This window comes from Microtus oregoni, unplaced genomic scaffold (genome assembly GCF_018167655.1).
Source record: "Microtus oregoni isolate MIOR12 unplaced genomic scaffold, Mior012 000046F_ref0000063, whole genome shotgun sequence".
Lineage (NCBI taxonomy): Eukaryota > Metazoa > Chordata > Mammalia > Rodentia > Cricetidae > Microtus > Microtus oregoni.
The window spans coordinates 8864427-8886425 of NW_024543220.1; the positions used below are offsets into that span (position 1 = coordinate 8864427).

At 37.3% G+C, this 21999-nt stretch overlaps 1 protein-coding gene across 1 annotated transcript; it reads left to right on the plus strand.

Moving 5' to 3' along the window:
- The first annotated feature begins 7508 nt into the window (after positions 1–7508).
- LOC121435370 (olfactory receptor 14J1-like) lies at positions 7509–8447 on the plus strand. Its single transcript, XM_041634649.1, has one exon. The coding sequence runs from the start codon at positions 7509–7511 to the stop codon at positions 8445–8447; it is 939 nt and encodes a 312-aa protein (XP_041490583.1).
- The last annotated feature ends 13552 nt before the right edge of the window (positions 8448–21999 follow it).

The following is a 21999-nucleotide window of genomic DNA, read 5'->3' on the forward strand; positions in this document are numbered from 1 at the left end:
AAAGACAGCAAATTAAGAGGCATTGCTACTATGACCAAGATGGGAACGATGAGTTGGATTTCTTCTAGGATTCTGCTTCAGTGTTTCTATTATTTATGCCCTTCTCAGAGATAATTCTACCAAATGAAAGATAATTGACCAGTGAGGATATGGATTTCCTTCTCTTCTCCAATTCTAATATTATTTCAAATCATCTTTTAGCAATACTCAGGAAATAAGATAGAAGGAAAAGTTAGTGACGGCATGATCAAATTCAAGTTAATTTTAATAAATACATTCAGACTGCCGTTAGTTAAACTGATTTTGTCTGTGCGATACTTGGTCTCTTGTTGCTGTACATAATTCTCTATAGACTGTCAAGTTTCCTGTCATTCTTAAATAGTTGCAAGGTTTTCTTGCTATTAAAGAACATAGTAACTGTTTACATAATTTATACAGTGCCTAGCAAAATTCACACACCTTCTATATATTTTCCTAATCCAAGTGAACCAATTCTTAGTTTTACTACATTTTCCCTTATTGCTAATGATGGAACCAAATTTAGCGAAAGTAGGTTTTTGATATTTTTCAAATAACAACTGCTGAAGTTATGATTCACATTTTTTCTAATAGGAAGCTACCTATATGTCTGACAACATAAATTCTTTAGTTCCCAAGTATAATTTTTGTGTTATATATGATTATAAAAGTAGGGACATATGACTACACCTCACTAATAAAGTAGGTAACAATCCGAAATTAAATCTTACTCTCATCTGATACAATGAGTCTACAGAGCCAATGGTCATGTTAGAGGAGCAACAGGTGGCAGTTGAGGTTCAGGAAGCCAGCTCACCAGGAATTCAAGCTCCTATGACTGAATCTCAGATAGACAAGGTGCCAAGAACCTTGGCCCCAGAATATTTCTTGCTACTGCTATGCCTTTACACGCTTGCTGCTGCCATTTTTCTCTGGTATCTAGCATGGTGTGAATGGATATGAGAAGATCCCACTGATCCTAATATGTTACAATTTTCTTGTGGAAATATTCCATTCCACTGGGCATTTTTACCGGTGAGTTGTTATTAAGTTTATTTCCTCCTAAACTGTACTGTTTAATTTTATACAATAATAGTGTTAGTTTAAATAGTTTTTTTGATGACTGAGAATCTTTAATAAATATAATGAGGGGTTGTGATAGAGTTAGATTAGTGGAAAAATTAATACAGGTAAAGGTAGGATATATTGTTGTTCCTGCCCCTGGTAAAAGAGAGGCTGCAGAGGACAGAAAATAAGAGCAAGAAAATGTCATACCGCTAGTTTCTCCTGAGGATATGTATAGACTGTGGCTGAAATCAATAATTAAGAAAAAATATTGAGTCCCAGAAGCCCAGCTAGCTTAAATTATTTTACACTTAGTGTTGGGAGATGTAGTCACAGGTTTTGGTGTGCATCATAGTTAAAAAAAGAACTTTAAACAATTACTTAAGGTTAGATTATGATGTTTTTGTTAATGGCTTTGAGGTTAAAAAATAAATTTTGGAAAACAATTTTAAAAGACATACCTTTAAGAACAGAGTGAGGAACTCATTGAGGTCAAGAAGCAAGAACAATGACAGCCCGGCTATTGCTGATGTACCTTTCTTGCTAGGGTGGGTTGGTGATCAGGGGAGATGATTAATTCCTTGTACCCATTTCTGCTGAGGAGTGGGTATGCACCCTGAGGATTTAGAATAGATCTGACTGATTTTTTTCATATATAAAAGTTTAGATTTACGATTCTTCCAAGATCTCTTATAAGGTTACCTTTAGAGATAAATAATAAAATAATTCGTCCTTTCTTTGTAGCAACAAAATATAGCCTGCCAACAAAAGACCTGGCTGAGAAAGATACCTTGCTTACGTACACTCTATTAATCTCTAACAAGTTGCTTGAGTATGAATGTATGTAAGTTCTAGGGATAACTGACTTTTTACCTGTAATACATAAAATGTTTAATCATGGAAGGGATATGGAAAACAAGTTGCTTTTTAATTGTATTCATTGTAATCATTCACTTAAAAAATATATTGTAACCGCATGGTCATTTTCATATTTCTTGAAAGATTCTACAGGGGTAAATATAAACTGTAAAGTGAAAAAAAGACATGAGAGAAGGAAATCTCCAGGAAGATAGAAGGAAAGTTAGAAGACATCAAGAAAGATGGAGGGATATATTTAGATAGAGGTTTGAGAAAGAGAGAGAGAGAGACAGAGACAGAGACAGAGACAGAGAGACAGAAAGAACAGAGAGAGATGCCTGGGGCCAGCCCCAGCAATTTGCCATCCAGAGAGGATGTAAAGTGTCGGTGAGGAAGAAGTGAGTCAGGCACAGTGGTTGGGAGAATCATGTAGCTAGAGCGTGTCTTTACTTATACAGAATTCAGTAAACGGGGATAGATTCACGTTGTGCCAAAACATAGATCATATAATTTTTGGATGTGTGTTTCACTTCCTCTTGCCTATCTTTTAGTCATCATTGATAAACTTTGACAGAACAGAGCTATCTTTTACAATCATTTTCCATAAAGTTTAATTGTTATTGATAAACAGTTATCTTTTATACATTTTTACTCATGAACCCCACAATCTAATCTTTAAGTATCTAGGGAATTTGACAGCCTGTTCTCAGGCTAGTAACTTTGGTAGCTTCAAGGACATTAGATCAAAGCAAAATCCCCAAGTCAGCCTGGGCAGATTGCCATGTCCCACACAGTGTATTATTAAATCTTGGATTTTTTCTTTTCTTTTTTTTTGTTTGTTTTTTGTCTTTTGTTTTCTGAGACAGTGTTTCTCTGTGTACCTTTAGAGCCTTCCTGGAACTCATTTTGTTGAGGGTAGCCTCAAACTCAGAGATCCACCTGCCTCTGCTTCCTGAGTGCTGGAACTAAAGATATGCACCACCACTGCCTGGCTGTGTGCCCAAGAAAAATTCTCATTACAGAACTCCTGCAGTTATTATTCAAATTCTGGCATACTACAACATTTACATTTTATATATTTATAGAATTTGTTAATATGTCTAATACTGGCATTCTCGTGTTGGTCTGGTGCCTTCTGCTGGCCTGCAGGCATACACACAGACAGAATATTGTACACATAATAAATAAATAAATATAAAAAAGAATTAATAAATGCTACCTTGGCTGGAGAGATGGCTCAGTGGTTAAGAGCATTGCCGGCTCTTCCAAAGGTCCTGAGTTCAATTCCCAGCAACCACATGGTGGCTCACAACCATCTGTAATGAGATCTGGTGCCCTCTTCTGGCCTGCAGACATACACACAGACAGAATATTGTATACATAATAGATAAATAAATAAATAAAAATCTTGAAAAAAGAAAAACAAAAATTTAAAAATAAATAAATAAATAAATGCTACCTTGGAGGATTTTAGGCATTGCTGCTAGACATATCTTAGGACTTCCTAGATATTTTCCTATCTTGAGTAGTCATAATTGATAGCCAAAATAGTTGCTGAGAACATGAAATTCCTGAGTGCAGAGATCCAAGATGGAGATGGGACCATCTCAGCATGTCCATCTGACATCAGCATGGCCTCAGGCAGTAACCCAGACCACAAGCATTTACATGGCTCTTGATGGTAACAAGAGCCTTGGATATCAATGAGGTGCCCCACTATGGCAAGGCCATGGACCCAGACATGGCCCTCAGTGGCAGTGGAGGCCGCCCACATCTCAACCTGTTCCTCACAGCCAACCCCTCTTCAGTTGCACCTCCATCCACAGCACATAAACCACTCGGCTTCTTTTTCAATCCTATCTCTCCACCTCATGCTCATGAGACTAGAGCCCACCCAGACACTGCCATGGTGTGGGTACAGGGGAGCTGGCCATGGTGGTGTGGGAAAGCTAATCCTGGTGACATCGATGTGGGAACTGGCATGGGTGAAGGAGAACTGGCAGAACCATAGCCACAGGATCTCCATGACACGGGGCAACAGCAGAATAGCAGAGAGAAGTCTCCGTGCGGGCCCAGTATTGATGCTGCAACAGAAATCAGGGGCCTTGAATCAGATCAATAACTCATTGAAATGAACATTTGCAAGCAAAGCTATTTAGGCAAAAGAATATGCTAGGTGACACAATGCCACTACACTGAATGACTATGTGATGGAGCGGAGGGCCAAAAGGAGAGAAGTGGCACATAATGGCAGAACTAGAGACAAGACGGGGTGTGGGAGAAGGCTGTGGTTAGGAGACGAAAAGGTCAATGCCCATAGGGGTTGGTGAAATGCTTTTTCCTTTTCATTTTTTTAATTTTTTTTTTATTTTCTCTCTCATGAGAAGGTTTCAAGCATGGAGGACAGACATGGAAGGACTGGGAAATAAGTGGGATTGGGGTACATGCTGTACCCAAAGAATCAATTAAAAAAAGGTTAAAAAAACATGAAATTCTTTGTATTTCTTAAATTTCAAGGAGAAAGGAAAAGATCAAAGCTAATTCTGAATTTTCAAAAGACTTTATAGAGTTCAAGTATTTTTATGAATATTTACATTTTCTTTTGTTCTCTCATAATGCACAGTTTAGCTACACAGTAGCCTCTACCTGTGTGTTCAGACCCTCAGACGCTAGACTAGGAGCTATTGTCTGCAATGGCTGAATCAGAAACACTGGGTATGACTCAGAGGGTTCAGAGCTGTAAACAGCTCCCTGGGAGATACATGGGTCTGCTAAGGACTAAAAATCACTGAGCCAGAGCACTAAACCCCAAGCTCACAAAATCCCTCAACAGCTGTGTGGAAATTTTAGTGACTCCACGTCCCAGGTGATACAGGACCAGAGTAAATGAAGTAACTTTGTCTAATTGGAACACCCTTTTCAAAGGACAGTGTGCACAAACACACCCCTCCTTTCTCCTCCTCCTCAAAAAAGCAACTCAACACAATTTCTCTCCAGAGACATAATATGGTTTCAAAATCTGCTATTTTGGGCAAGAAATATCAGAATTTGCTGACCAGTTGGAGAGCTGCACACACAGCAAGACATACTGGAGTGAGTTTACAAACCTGGGTAAATATTGTATGAGAATTCTAACAAGACTTTGTAATCTTAGTGTGGAGAAGCCAGACTAAAATCATAACAAGGAAGCAAGGACAACTTACTGAAAATAAACTGATTTTTAAACTTCATATGGACATAATACAGAGCCATGTGAGAAGACCAGTGAATGAGAAAAGGTAGCACGCTACTTTCTTGTATTTGTGATACTTCTGTAAACTATTAAAACATTTCTTCAACAGCTCTCAGATGTCAACAAGAGTAAAAAGCCCTAGATACACATGTTTGATGTGATTGTGATATTGTACCTATGGCTTTTTTTGGATATATGTAAATTTTTATAACTCATAAACCAATACTGTTATTTAAGTTACTAATGCTTACATTTTTCCTATTAAAATGCTTAACTCCAGGCTGTTAAAGCTGTCTCTGTGGATCAAGAAAAACCAGTTTTAGAAAGGACCTAGACATGCCTTCTGTCTCATTTCTATGAATGATCAATATTACTCACCTTTCTTACCTCACAGTGTACTGTTTGATTTGTCAGATTAAAATAGTAATGTTAAATGAATGAATAGAAAAATTATTACTAACAATAATTATATGTTTATTATTTTACCAACCTCAAGGAAAAATACTATCAAAGAGGCAGATTTGGGGAGCAAGAAAACTATGAGAAACATGAGTGGGATCTCTCGTCTGCACTGATTTCTGTTATAGGACACGAGGCTTGAAGAAATCAAACAGCTGCCGGGTGGTGGTGGCGCACGCCTTTAATCCCAGCACTCAGGAGGCAGAGGCAGAGTTCGAGGCCAGCCTGGTCTACAAGAGCTAGTTCCGGGACAGGCACCAAAGCTACAGAGAAACCCTGTCTCGAAAAACCAAAAAAAAGAAAGAAAGAAAGAAAGAAAGAAAGAAAGAAAGAAATCAAACAGTATGAGGATATTCTAAAGGGATTAAAGTTACTACTTAAGGTACACAGAGTGGGAGACAAGAGGCTTTCACACATGAATTGTATCATATGAAACAAAAGTTATCAAGTTGATTTAACTTTAGATGATCCTTTAGATGAAGGATCTTTCTATGAACCGCACATGGTTTGAACTCAGCTGCTATGGCCACAGGTCCCGGAATTCTTTTTCTCATGTCATGCATGGGTCTAAAACCATTTTCATTGTAATCAAACTCCAATATCCTATCACTTAATTAGACATGGGTTTGGGATGATTTGGTATCAAGTTCATTCCTTGCAAACGAGATGTGAGGGAGGTGGAGTGAGTTAGTTCTGTCACAGGAAAGATGCCACTAAATGGAGAATGCCTCAAGATTGAAGATTGATGTCAATTTTATTCTGTGGTTGCATTCATAAGTATATGAATTTTAAGAAGACACAAGAAAATAGCTGGAGATATTTCACGACTTAAAATCTCAAAAGACTGACAGAGCATGTTTGCTCTTGTTGCCTAGAACCCACTAATGGAAAAATGCAAAAAGCTGACACTCTATTAAATTCTCTTCAACCCTCAAACATGAACATGGATCTTGCAAGGGAAGAATGATGGGTTATATCCAATCCTTTGAATACCAGAGCAAAGGATGCTGAACTGAAACCTGAATTCTCTTCTACCTAAAACATAAATGACTTTAATTTCCCAGTCTCCAGTTAGACCCTGGGTTTTGGCCATTTCCTTCACATCTAAAGTCACCTCAAGTTCTCACTGTCTGTCCTTATCATTGTCTTTGTTTTGTGGTAAGTGCAAAGAACTATTTGATTGCTGTAACTGAAGGCTATTATTCAAATAGAAGCTTCTTGTCCCCTAAAGCACTTCATAAAATGAAATAGTAGGATACCTAAATTGGGAGTAGCATGTGAGTATTACCCTAGCACAGAACTTTTTGTTCTTTATTTTAATAACCCTTGAATGGTAATTTATGAGCAATAAAATTATTCATTTTTACAATTGATTCCACAATAACAGACCCTCTTTCTGTAATGACAGGAGTGGTTGCTAAAGAAAATAGCCATTTTCAGTGAACAACAAAACTATATTTTAATTCCTGGTATATTTCTTACTCCCTGGTAAAATGCTGCCCTGTCCTAGCTATACATAACCAAGCCTACCTCCAAAGACCTCTCATCCACAGCTCATCACTGTGGCAATGGAATAGTGATTTTCACAGGACAGACACAACTATGTTCCTTGAGCAAACCAGCGATTGACCACATATACATTTACCTGTAACTACTGGCTTATGAGTAGATAGTGTCAGCTCTATGGTCACGAGAAAAATAGTTTTCACTCTAGTTTCCCAACAACTAGAGTAGGCTGGTTTAATATATGTATCAATGGTGACAGTAGTTTTTGAAATAAATACTGATAAACAAATAAATAATGACTCAGTATCTTTATACTGCATTTACTATATCATTTTATTCTTCAGCTGCTACCACAATTTCTATTCTCAAAATGTCTGTGCGAAATATAACCACAATGAGCGGATTCCTCCTGACGGGGTTCTCTGACAACCATGAGCTGCAGATCTTGCATGCTTTGCTCTTCTTGGTGACATACCTATTGGGATCAGCAGGTAACTTCACCATCATCACCATCACAACACTGAACCCGCAGCTCCAGTCTCCAATGTATTACTTCCTGAAGCATCTTTCCCTTCTGGACCTCTCATCCCTGTCTGTCACAGTTCCCCAGTCTATTGCCAATTCCCTGGCAGGCAGTGGCTACATTTCATATACCCAGTGCATGCTTCAGGTTTTCTTCTTCACAGCTTTTGTGTGGGGTGAAATGGCCATTCTTACAGTGATGTCATATGATCGTTATGTGGCTATTTGCTTTCCGCTGCACTATGAAGTCATCGTGTGTTCCAGAAACTGTAGGTTGGCTGTGACAGTTGTATGGCTGAGCAGTGGCGTCTCAGGAACCCTTTATATAGCAGCCATATTTTCTATCAGGTTCTGCAGAGCCAAAATAATTCACCAGTTCTTCTGTGATGTCCCCCAGCTGCTCAAGCTCTCCTGTTCTAATGATTACCTTGTAGTAATAGGAGTGGCTGGTTTCCTGGCTGCACTGGCCCTTGCCTGCTTCGTCGGGATTGTCCTCTCCTATGTGCACATATTCTCCACGGTTTTCAGGATGCCCTCTGCTGAAGGCCGGTCTAAGGTCTTCTCTACTTGTCTGCCCCACCTTTTTGTTGTCTCATTGTTTCTTTCCACAGGCTCCTGTGCATATCTAAACCCAACCTCAGACTCCCCAACTGTTTTAGATCTGCTGTTCTCTATCTTTTACACAGTTCTGCCCCCAGCACTCAACCCTGTTATCTACAGTCTGAGAAATGAGAGCATACAGACTGGTGTGAGGAAGTTATTGTTGAGTTCAGAAGTCACTGGTTAGAGTCATTTTTGTCCTCTTGTTACTAACTGCTCAATTATACGCTGAATGTTTTTAATCATTGTTATTTCTTTAATCTATAATGTTAATGAAGAAGAATAATTGTTTTCTATAGTAAACTATGTTGTATAACCATTGTCCTTGTGCAAGTGCATTGTCTGATTTCTTTGCATTTTACTATTAAAAATGTTGTTTCTTCAAATTAAGAAAAATTAGAAGCCTTGTAATATAGATCAACTACTTTTTACTTCCTAATGTGTCCACACAGAGATAACACTAAAAATATCTGTGCATGTCTTGACACTTTTGCAAAGGTAATATTAGAATAATAAAAGGACAAAAGTGATACTATTAGCCCCACTTATACCCACTGAATCATAATTTCCAAGTCAATCATTTATTTTCAAACTTTAATTTTAAACTCATTTTTGTCTATCAATATACATATTGACATAAATTTATATGGTATTACTAGGTATGTTTACATAGTTTACAGATACAATTTTCCTGAAGTGCAGTTTTCAATTCATATTAAAATTTATCTATATATATATATTCATTCATTTTACCCATATTAAATATCTTCAATATTTAATTATTATTGTAAGTAGTCATACAAATTGAAGTTTTGTCTTTATAATTCTAAAAGACAGGTCTATAATTCTAAATAATAGATTTATTGAATTAAAGTGTACAAAATACTCAACTCTCTTAAATGTTGTGACTGTATTACTTTCCAAAAATAAATCATTTATGTGTGTCGGAGCCAGTCAACCTGTTGATCAGTACCTAAATAGGAAGAGTGAGGATTTTAAAAAGAAGGCAAAAGACAGAAGATAGAATCAGGAGGGCTCTCTGTGAATAATGCAGCAACCCCAAATTTATTTCTCATAGTACTTTTATACCCAAAGCAAAAAGAGGGGGAACATTTCCTTACCAGTGTTCAAGGAACAAACAAGCATAATCACCTCCTTAATTCTCAAAACATCTAGTAACCACACCTTTGGCCAAACATCCTGTTATTTGACCTTGATGAGCAAGAACGAACTTGAACTCTCTGGCTTTAAGACAAGATGGAATGGACTCACTGTGGGCTCCCACATATGTCAATTAGCAGTGTAAGACAAAAGTGTTTCTCTTCTAAACTTTCGATTATTTTGGTAGTCTTTGTAGAACTCTGCATGGGGAATCTTAGAGCTGAATTAAGTCCTGTCAGATGCCTGAAACTAATGATAAACAGCACTGGAATCTGTATAGTGGCAATAACTCATCTTTGCTAAATTTCTTCAAATGTATGATAGTTCAACAGATCAGACACATTGATATTTGTTAATTCTCGCATTATTTTAATTTTATATATTTTCTCTTATGTCTACAAGAAGTTTCATAAGAATGATGATACCTTATTTTACAGTGGTAAAACAATTCTTCAGTCTCTTTTTCAATTATCCCAACCATTTTTTTCTATTCACGTTTTGTATATAGTATATTGAGTTTTAGATTTTTTTACCTGTAGTAACAAAACTTAGTCTAGATTTTTAAGATTGAGTCACAAGTGACTGATCATCAGATTTTTTTACCTCCTCAGAAACTGAACTGTTCAAACCATCTGCAGAAGCATGCAAAATTACATTCCATTCTTTTTGAGTTACACATTTCTTAGAATATTTCATTGTTAGCCTGTTATTTTATTACTCAATTGAATTACAACATAAGCAAATCAATTCCGTTTTCTAGCCTTTGAGTTGATCTTGAATCCTGTCACATTACTAAAGGTATTTATCAGCTGTAGGAGTTCTCTCATATAGTTTTTGGATCACACACACACACACAAACAAATAAGAAGAAAGGAGGAAAGATGGAAAGAAGTAAGGGAAAAATTTGTGTTCTTATTCCTGCTGATTAGCATCCATAGTGCTGGGAGGTGCTATGCATTATACAAGAGGAGAAAAGCAATTATTAATCACACCCAACTGTGAACGCTTCAAGTTACAATAGTAACCCGATTGCAAGATATGCAACTAGTGCAATAATGGCACAAACATTATAGGACTAACCAACTAACTACTTTTTTCTTAGATTTAAGGCCTGTTTCATGAGATGAAACTAATGCCTGATATGGACTTGAGACTAGAAAGGTTATGGACCCTTAGGGAAAACTTATTATTTTGCTAAATGAGCATATCAATAAAATGATTCCTAGTGACATAGGGCATTGTCTTCCCATAGATCACTCAACTAAACTTCACTCAACTTCCCTTAGAGAAGATTCTTCTTGTGGAAGAGAGTTATTAACATAGAGCCCAAGTGAGCAATGTGCAGAGAGTGAGAGACACTGGAACACTAAGCTCTAAATAGGGTGTCTTTACAACAGCCCTCCCCATGAGAACAAACGATCTATGTGGAAGATGATTGAAAAAAAATATAAGATCCGGAAGGGGTGGACAACTTCATGGAAACAGCTTTTTCAAGACACAACAGGGCTAGTGCACATATAAACTCACACAGACTGTAAAAACATGGACAAAGCCTTGACTAGCTCAAACCAAAGAAAATCACAGACCACAGAGAAGGCAAAGTGGGCACTAAGTTCTGTCTCTAGCCAAGCAGTTATGTGCAACTCTCAGCTACTTGGAAAAGAAAAATCAGTTTTCTTCAATGGAGTGACACTGGGAATATCAACCACACTCCAGGGCAGACTCCATGCATGTAAGTAGTTAGCCAACACAAGTAAGACTCCATGGTTGCTTTATTTGTTGTTGTTCTTTTTATTTTGTAATAGAGAACACGAAGCTGAGTAGGTGGGGAGGTGGGAGGGGGTATGCAAGCAGTTGAGGAAGGGGAAAGAACACAAGTAGGGGCTGTATCCGACTCTTTTACTGGCTTTTGGGATCCTAATCCTCATACAGGGTCACCTTGCCCAACCTTAATACATGGGGAGGTGAGTCAGTCTTACTACAACTTAATATGCCATGTTTCCTTGATATCCATGGGAGACCTGACATTTTCTGAACAGAAACAGAGAAGTCAACTGGGGGATGGGAATAAGGAAATGGGGGACTGGGAGGAAAGGAAAAAGAAAAAAACTGTGGCCGGGATGATAAATGAATGAATGAATGAATGAATGAATAATGTGAAATTCTCAACAAAGAATTAAAAATAAGAAATTTATGTTCCTCAAGAATAATGATAAGCTACTGAAACCCCAGGAAAAATGATAGGAATGTAGTAAAGTAAGAAGGCAAAGGAGGGAGCCCATAAAGTTGCACAGAATGTGTTATGGAAAAATGGAACTTAATCTCATTATAAACACTCTAAGAGGAAATGTAAGACATACATGTCAGAATTGTCAAACTAAAAATGTAAAAAATGAGGTGTATATTAACACTTATGAGTCACTAATTGTGAGAAGTAATTTTTTTTCCAGTGAGATGTTTAATTTGTGGGTTTGTTCTCCCACAACCCTTTATGCTTGTTTGCCAACCCACCTGACCACTTTTCTTTCTTAAAACCACATGACTTTATAAGTACCAGGGTCATTCAGTATTTACTGGATGAGTACACATTATGTGCCAAATCATATGTGAGAAACAAAATATAAATCATTAGCAGAACTGGAAAAGAACCTGCAGCTCTAGCTTAAAAACGAAGGCATTTCAGATAACAAACTTTAAAACCAGAGAAATAATTTTTCAAGTTGTCCTACGACATTGTGGTAAGACTAGAAAAAAATAAAACAGTTCTTATCAACATTAATGCTTTTATCTTAGATCCCTGGACTAGCTAGTCTCTGGTTCTTAATCAACCAAGAAGTTTCAGGTATGGGTTTCATCTTGAGGAATGGCTTTAAGGCAAATCAGGTATTGGTTGGCTATTGACACAAGATTTGTAGGACCATTGTCCGAGCATATACTGCAGGCAGAACACCAATGTAGATCAAAGAGTTTGCAACTGACTTGGTGTTTACATTTCTCCTTTGGTAGTATGCAGCGTTCCTTCCTGTACTAAAGACACTAGCATTTAGGGGTGAAAGTTCTATGTAAGTGTGTTTTTCTGGCTTCTTTGTAAAAAAAATCATATGTCCATATATATAGACTTACTTCTGAGTCTTAATTCCATTCCATTGATCAACATGTCTATCTTGTGCCAATAATATGCTATTTTTATTACTTTAGTTCTTTAGTAATAAATTTGAAGTCAGAGATAGTGATTCCCCCTGCAGTTCTTCTATTATTCAGGACTGTTTTATGCTGGGAATTTTTTCCTGTTTTCATATGAAGCTGAAAATTGTCCCTTCAGTTTCTGAGAATTGCGTTGGAATTTTGATGATGATTTCATTGAATCTGTAGGTTGCTTGGTGAGGTGGCTATTTTTACTTTATTAATCTTACTGATCCGTGAGCAAGGAAGAACTTTTTAACTTCTGATAGCCTCAGTTTTTCAGTGTCTTAAAGTTTCTATTATAAAAGTCCTTCCCTTGTTTGGTTAGAGTTACTACAAGATACTTTACATTTTTGAACAACATCATGAAAGGTGTTGTTTCCTCTGATTTCTGTACTAATCCATTTGTCTTTTGAATGTAGGCTACTAATTTTTATGTGATAGTTTTGTACCCTACTACTTTGCTAAAACTGTTTATCAACTATAGGTGTCTCCTAGTGAAATTTTTAGGGTCACTTACGTATACAATCACATAATCTGAAAAATAAAGAAAATTTGACTTTTTCCTTCTTATTTGTATCCCCTTGATCTGCTTCAGTTGTCTTATTATTCTTGTTAAGACTACAAATCCTGGGGGCTGGAGAGATGGCTCAGTGGTTAAGAGCATTGCCTGTTCTTCCAAAGGTCCTGAGTTCAATTCCCGGCAACCACATGGTGGCTCACAACCATCTGGAATGAGGTCTGGTGCCCTCTTCTGGCCTGCAGACATACATACAGACAGAATATTGTATACATAATAAATAAATAAATAAAAAAAGACTACAAATCCTATATTGAATAGATCTGGAGACAATGGGCAACTTTATCCGTTCCTGATTTTTGTGGAATTGCTTTGAATTTTTCTCCATTTAGGTAGATCTCGATTGCAGGCTTCCTGTAAACTGCCTTTATAATGCTTCCAGTTATATTACTTTCTCAGGACCTACTGTAGTAGAGTTGCTAGGCTCTAGTGGGAACATATTGTGGTGGCTGCTTGATTATGTTTTTACACTGGCATCTAAGCATCTGGGTTTAGGATGATTGTAATTCTAGGTCTTGTCTTTGTTGGGTGAGTTTTCCACTCTTAGTTGTTTATTGCCCTTACTGGATCTTAAGAGTGTGTGGTGGCTGTGGGTTATCTGACTTGGAGTGCTTCTGTGTCCCTGCCCAGTGGGGACATTGGGGATTCTTAGATAGAACTTGTTTCTAGGTGTTGGGAGCCAATAAGAAGGTATGGGGATAGGCTGGAAGGGTGGGGGATAAGAAGACCTACAAGAGTGAAGAAAACTGGGTCTGCCTCAAGGATCTGTGAAGTTCCCTGTTAATGGAAGAAGAGAGGGAAGACAGGCTCCTGCAGGTAGTCTGCTGCAGGACTGGGGACAAGATAGGAGAAGTGGAATTGGAAGACAAGAAGAAGACTGAAGATCACCTATCTGACTCCCTTACCAATGTGGCCAGTGGGTTTCCAGGGAGAGCACTTCGGGTGTTGGTGGGTCAAAGGGATGGGGTGAAGAAGGAAGGCTGTGGGAGAAGCTCTGCTTAGTCCCTTTGGAATGAGGGCAGAGAGGAAGGAGAACCCCAGCATATGGTCTTCTACAAAGCTAGGGATAAGATTAGGAAATTGAAATTTGAGGAAAGGAAGAAGAGCGAAGACTTACCTGTTAACCTGGCTGGTGTGGTCAGTGGGTTTCCAGTGAGATCTGTGACAAGTAATCGTAATTGTCAATTTGGCTCAATTTGGGATCACCATAAAAACAAAAACAAACGAAAGCCACTTCTGAATACGCCTATTAGAGCATTTTCAGAATGGGTTCACTAAGGAGAGAAGATGAACTCTGAAGGTAAGTTGGTACCATCCCAAGTGCTGACCCTTAACTAAATAAAAATGATGAAATTGTATGTACTTATAATTTTCTGTACGATGTCTGAGTATAGCTGCTTTGTAAAATGACTAAATCCACCGAATTAACATCTTCACAGCCTCACATAGTTCTACAACTTCCACTCCACCATTTTGAAGAATACAGTATATTGCTAGATACTACAGTGAGTATGCAGTCTGGGAGACTTGTGAACTTGTGCCCTGTCTATCTAAAGCTTTGAATCCATGGACCAGCATCTTTGCAATGCTTCTCTCACCACTCCAGCCTATAATAACTAACACTACATTTAATCAGCTCCAAATTAACTCTCACAAATGAGGGAGGTGGTACAGTATTTTTCTCTGTGTAGATGATCCATTTAACTTAACGTCACAGCCTCTGCATGTCTATTATCACAAATGTAAGGGTTTCTTTCTACTTCATACATGGGTACTATTCTGTTGTATAGACACAGTATGTTGTACTTACCCATTCATTTGGTGAACACAAATTTATATCTTGACAGTTATAAACAACATTGAACATGTCTAAACATATTTGTATATACATATACAAATTGTGCACTATAATAATTTTACTTCTTTTTACATAATACACCTCCTTTGGATTCATATAACCAGTAGTGGGATGGATGCATAAAATCAAAAGTAGTTTTAATTTTTAAAGAACTCCCATGTGTTTTCCAAAATTGTATAGTGATTTATATTCCCAAAATCCATTACCATAATCAAAGTAATAGATGTATCTATTACATTCCAAAGTTTCCCTGTATTGTGTTTGTGTGTGTGTCAAAAAGACCTAATGTGAGCTCCACCCTCTAAATAAACTATGACAAACACAGTACTGTGTAGGTGACTACCAGCACTGTGTGGTGCATACACATCTAGAGGTATTTCTCTAAAACAAGAGCATTATACATGCTATAAAACATCTCCCCATTTCACTCCCTGTCCAAATGATGACTATACATAACATACTGCTAATTTCAATGTGCATTGACTGTTACTACTAGAGATGCCTTCTTTCTGTGGATTGCACAGCATTTGTTCCTTTGAGATTAGCTTATTACTTTAACATATTTTATTGATGTTTTGGGAAATAGCATGCATCTCGTTTTAATGACCGATCATATTTTCAAGCTAAGAACTGAAATGCTTCATTGCATTTACTGTTTGAAAATGGACAGTACACAGATATACAGAATAATGGGCACTGCACTCACTGCTCGTGTTTTGGCCAGATGTCTCTTCTTATCTGGTATGAGTATGGATGCATTTGAGTAAGGATCTAATGGAACAGTAGTGGAAATAGTTCCGAGATCTGAGTGAGCTACCAACTGTACCATGTAACTCTAAACCAAGATATAATGCTTGCTCACAAAAACAAGATCTAATGCTTAGTCACATTATCTTAATACATGCTATAAAAATTACTCAAATGCACTAATGTAAACCAGTAAGAGATTTTCTTCATGGCTTTCATTTTTATTCATATTAAGTTTGTTCACATTTTTATAAACCAGAAGACTGTTCTAGTGGGATGGAGGAGGTCACAACTAGAAAGTCAGAGAAAGTTAAAATTTTGATTTATGAGTTTTAAACTAAACCAGATCAGTTTTAAATTTTAAATAAATTATATAATTTTAATACTCACAAGTTTTTAATGTTGAAAAATTAAAAAATGAGTTGCATAACAAATTAGGAACATAAGAATGTGCAGATACAATGTAACTCTGCCCTCTGAAATTCTTATTTGTACTCATATTTTAGGGTAATTGAATAGACTTTCATATAACTTTGAAAGTAAAGTATTAATATACAAGGGAATATGCACAGAAATTATCTCTCTCATCTTTTACCACCTCCATCCATCTTCTTCAAAAGACCACTGTCACTAGTTTCTGAATGCTGTGAAAGCAAGGGAGAGAGTCACAAGGATGAACTTGGGTCTTCCAAATGCAATGACAGAAGAATTTCTATAATGGAGCAACTGAGCTATGACTTTACAATGGAGAAGGAAACCATCAGAACTCTCATTTTTTCAAATAAAGTTTTATATTCTGAACCAGAATATCACTTTTCATGTTAGTACGCATGGTGATTTATGTTTTGTGGGCTGGAGTAATCTAAGAAAATGTATAAAATTCATAATTTTATTGTGTATGTCTGTGTGTTTATAAATGTATACAATGCAATAGAAGCATATAAAAGTATAAATAAACTTACAATAAACATCTGTATTTTCATAGCAGTACAAAAAGAATTTATGAATGACTGAGTAACAAATATTAGAAATAAGACTGTGTGTTCACAGACAATAAGCCCATAACATAACAGTAAAGTGTAGGAAAGCATATCACATTATAGGATTGAGATAGTTTTAAATGTCTCACTTTGAATATGAAGTGAAATTCTTCAGTATCTCTTGGATTGTTATTTCTGCTTGAATTAGAACTTAAAACGTGATCATTAATACTTACTATGAACTAGGTAGGCTTGCCTAAGGAGGCCAGTCACTGGGCACACCTGTGAGAGGGTGTCTTAAGTTCACTGGGCTGGGAAGTTTCATCCTAAAAGTGGGTAGCACCGTGTCCTGGGCGTAGGTCCTGGGCCATTTGAAAATGAGAACGTGAGAGGAGCATAAGGTTTCATCACTCTCCAAACCTCCACCACCATCATTCCCTGAGCAAGAAACACTACAGCCTGGAACAGTGGCCAAAATAAACCTTTCTGTGATGGTTGAGTTGTTAATTTTATCTGAAATTACGCTGATTTACTCTATTTTCGAGTTCATCTGTTCTGCTTCTGCTGTTGTCATTTTTGCTGACATCAATATGACCTGAAGACATTTGATTCTCCAAGAGTCCCCAGGCCTTCAGTGACAGACTGAAACTACTGACTCATCCAATCTCACAGCCTCTTGGACTGAGTGTGTACCAATCTCAGCCTTTCTAGTGTGAAGACAGACATTGCTGGACTACTCAGGCCATATCATGTAAGCCGATCTAATAATCCAAAGTTTATAATCTAAAAACCCTGACTAACAAGCCTTCTTTATTAAGTTGCTCTTTTCAGGGTACCTTTTTATAGCAATAGGAAATAACTGTTATATCAATTCTCTAGTGTACCTAAATAATAAACTAAATAAGATGAATAAATGAATCATTAAGTAAGTGCATACATATATATATGTGCATAAACATATATGTATATACATATAATTTGTCCATTTGTTAGAGTAATACATACATATATTTACACATTTGTATACATCTATGTATTTGCTATTAATGAGGTTCCAATTTTTATACATTCTGGAATACATGGCCTTAATAAAAAAAAAAAGGAAGCATATTGAGGTTGCTTTAATTTTCTTCCTTTTTCAAAAGAAATGAATCTTGTGTACAATTGACTGGAGGTTTGTGCACAATCACCTATTAATTTTTCTCTGAGGAGAACTTCAACTTCCAGGAGTTTATCTCACTATTGTTAAGTGGCTTGCCCCCAAAGGCCTCTTCTGAGAATAATTTCTAAAGATCATAAAGCAAAGTTGAGACAGAGGCACTGTGGCTACTTAACAAGGAAGCTGCTCCTGGGGATCACCTTGGGAATGATTAGTGTGTGACCTGTTGAATAGCCTTCCTCTTCAGAGAAGAGTTTTGAACCTTAGCAATTACGCACTTTCTGACCTTATTAAAACATTAATAGCACTTCAATAACATGATTGTCGGGGAGCTTTCTAATGAGTCCCCAAGGGACCCACTAGGAGAATAAACTTTCTTGACAAGAGCAGGTTTCCAGGAGACCATTTCTAGATGCAGGAAAAGTGAAAACTGAAGGCTCTAATCAGCTGCAGTGTGCTCTGTGCAGTAAGTGCATGATTTCCCAGTATAAGTGCCTGAGGATGTAGAATCTCAGTGCAGATTAACTGGGTTTGAAGAAGACTGTGCTGGTGATTGCCACTTTACATTGAAAGAATTCAAATTCCAATTTTTTAATTCTTTGTTTTGTATTAAATAGGTTTAAAATGATACAATGAAATATTACTAATGGACTAGTTTTTAAAATATTTCATTAAACAATAATCAGCCAGGTGGTGGTTCCCACCTTTAATTCCAGCACTCGGGAGGCAGAGGCAGGCGGATCTCTGAGTCTGAGGCCAGCCTGGTCTACAGAGTGAGTTCAGGACAACCAGGTCTACGCAGAGAAACCCTTTCTCAAGATAACAACAACAACAACAACAACAAAAAAAAACAACAAAAATCTCTTCATATTTTTTAATATAAAGTAGTCTAAATGCTAAGACTACAAATTTTTTAAAGATGTGTGCATATCGGCAATTTGTTCCAATCATTAGGTGTATGGAGAAAGGAAGCAATTCCAGAACTCAAGTTTTATCAGAAATGATGATAACTCAGGACCTTCCCGCTGCTGTGAACCATAGAAGGGATGATGCATGAATTAGCCGTATTAAGTGGAGTCACAAACAGTAAACCTTCTAGAAGCAGCTGTCATCACTTAGCTACTATAAAACCACGTGCTGTTTTCAAAACTTATTTTTCAAAGTATTTCGAGTAAGGTTTTCTTTTTAAATTGGTTCATTTTACAAAAAGAAAGCCATTGCAGAAATTGTTCTGGTGTTTAGTCATATTTTACCCAACTTAAAACCTATCTCTTCCAACTGTAAGTCTAGTCAGGGTAGTGAGTCCAGTCTATTTTCACAGATGTTTATAGTAGCCAATGATTGCAACCCCTTTCTTGTCCACAGAGATTAAAACAGGATGGGAAACTACACCTGGGGAAAGTAAACACTGGTTAATTTATTTGATTGAAGTTTTGAAATGGGCCGGGCGGTGGTGGCGCACGCCTTTAATCCCAGCACTCGGGAGGCAGAGGCAGGCGGATCTCTGTGAGTTCGAGACCAGCCTGGTCTACAAGAGCTAGTTCCAGGACAGGCTCCAAAATCACAGAGAAACCCTGTCTCAAAAAACCAAAAAAAAAAAAAAAAAAAAAGAAAGAAAGTTTTGAAATGTAAAGATATAGGTTCTGATTACTGGTAACATAATCTCACTCACTCTGGCTCCTCCACAGAATGCAGCCATAAACCCTGAGCAACCTGAAGAATCTACCTAAGCAAGGTGGAAAGTGAAGAGGAGCAGCCAGACTGAGGAAAACTATAAGATTTTAAAGATCCACCAGAGGTTTCCATCCTCTCTCGGGCCAGGATCTAGCAAAATCAGAATCAAAACACCACAGCCAGCTCTATAGCAAAAGGAGAGAAAACTATAGGGAAAGCCCTCTAATTTTGAGTCAAGGAACCTGAAAAGTACTTCTTGTACTCAGAAGCAGAAAGAGAAAAGCCTAAAAGTTGTATCTGTCATGGTTTTCCTGCAGAACAGAACACAAAGACAAACGTGTGTGCACATGAGGCAGTGGGTATTTAGTAGATTGACTCACTGCATTATGGAGATTCTTAATTTCAAAACCACAGAGCGGGTACGCAGCAGACCTAGAAAGGAGCTGATGTTGCAAGACAGGTCCAGAGGCTCTCAGCTTGAACACAAAGGAAAAGAAAGTGCTGTCGTCAAGCCACTTTTTATCATTTATGTTTTATTGATGCTGCTCTGCTATGCTGTGTTTCCATGCCCATCCAGTTCCATGGTAACAGTAGCATGGGTTTCACTGGGAGTGGAAGCTAGCAGTTCCTACTGTAGAGCTACACTTCCATTCCAGCGGAGCTGAGCACATCGCAATCCTGTTCATATTCATCTCCCTTTCTTCTCTCCCTCTCTGTTTCCCCTATCCACAGAGTTACATTATTTCTGCCAATCTCTCATCACAGAAGGTCTTTCCATCATCTAGTTTCTTCTTAATTTTTTTTATTTCTGTGTCTTAAACCTTTCTTTGCAGAGGTCATCTACCCTCTTGTTTAGGTTTATTCCTAGATATTTTAAGAGAGGAGTGGGTAAACAAGGGGGAGATAAAATGTCCATCATTTCCAGGCAATAAACCAGCAAATTCCTAACACTAATAAAAAATTCAGAGAATAAAAAATAATACAACTAACCAGAGAAACAACCAACCAAATCACAGGATTTAATAAACATCTCTAATAGTAACTCTAGCTGTAGATCACCTTAGCTCTCTGATGTGGGATTCCCCTCTGTATGACATAAATGTGTGTTGTTACCATTGGCTAATAAAGAAGCTGCTTTGGGCCTCTGGCAGGACGGAATAGAGCAAGGCAGGAATTCCAAGCAGAGATAGAGGAGAATAGAAGGTTGAGTCAAGAAGATGCCATGTAGCTGCCAAAGGAGAAAGACTGGAGCCGCCAGCCAGAACCATACAGGTAAACCATGAGCCTCATGGTAAAATATAAAATAATAAAAATGGTTTAACTTAAGATGTAAGAGTTAGTTAATAAAAATCCTAAGCTAATAGACCAAGCAATGTTGTAATTAATATAGTTTCTGTGTGATCCTTTGGGTCTTGGGCGGCCAGGAACAAATGAGCAGCCTCTGCCTACAGCTCTCCAATTAAAAGATGCAGAGCAAATGACTACAGAAAGAAATGAGGTCCAACCACCTGTTGTCTCTGAGAAGTGTGCATCACAGACAAGGGTTAAAGAATGAAAGCCAACATATAAGGCAAATGGAAGCCAAGTTGATGTGGCCGTTCTGATAACTGATAATATAGAACTCAAACAACTAAAGAGTTAACACCACCACTTCCTCAAATTGTTCCACAAAATGAAAATTGCATTGACTCTGTGAATTGTGTTGGGGAGTCTAGCCTTTTCACAGTACTGCTCCTGCCGGTCTCTAGGCATGGGAGATCTGTCCATCATCTACTGTCCTTTTCAGTCCCTTTTTATAGTGTCTTAAAGTTTTCCTTGTTAAAGGGCATTTGCCTCCTTGGTTAGGTTTTTCTTTATAGCTATATTATTTTTAAAATAGTATAAGTAAGATATCTTTCCCAGTATCTTCTCATTAAGTTTGTTATTGGTGTATATAAAACTACTGATTCTATGTAATGATTGTGTACCAGAAAATTTTATTGAAAGTGTTTATCATATTTAAATTTTTTCTGGTTGACTCTGAGGGGTATTTTAAGTGTAGAACCATGTCATTTACAAATAAGCAAAGCTAACTAACTTCTTACTTTCTAATTTTGATCTACTTTGTATCTCTTTCTTATTTTATTGCTCAAACAAAAACTTTTATTGCTGTATTCAATAAGAGTAGAAGAGTTGTCACCTTTGTCTTGATACAGATGTTGTTAGAAGTGATGCTCTTAATTCTCCCTATTTTGTAAAATGTCTATGCTTTTGTCCATATGTGAAACCTTTGTTATTTTGAAGTACGTTCCATCTATCCCTATTTTCTTAAACGCACTTTATCATAAAGCTGTTTTAGACTGGCAGATGCTTTTTCTACATCTCTTGTGATGATAATGTGATTTTTGACATTAAGTC

What these genes read in the sequence shown, in the direction of transcription:
- LOC121435370 (XM_041634649.1), top strand. Translation starts at nt 7,509, where the DNA reads ATGTCTGTGCGAAATATAACCACAATGAGCGGATTCCTCCTGACGGGG.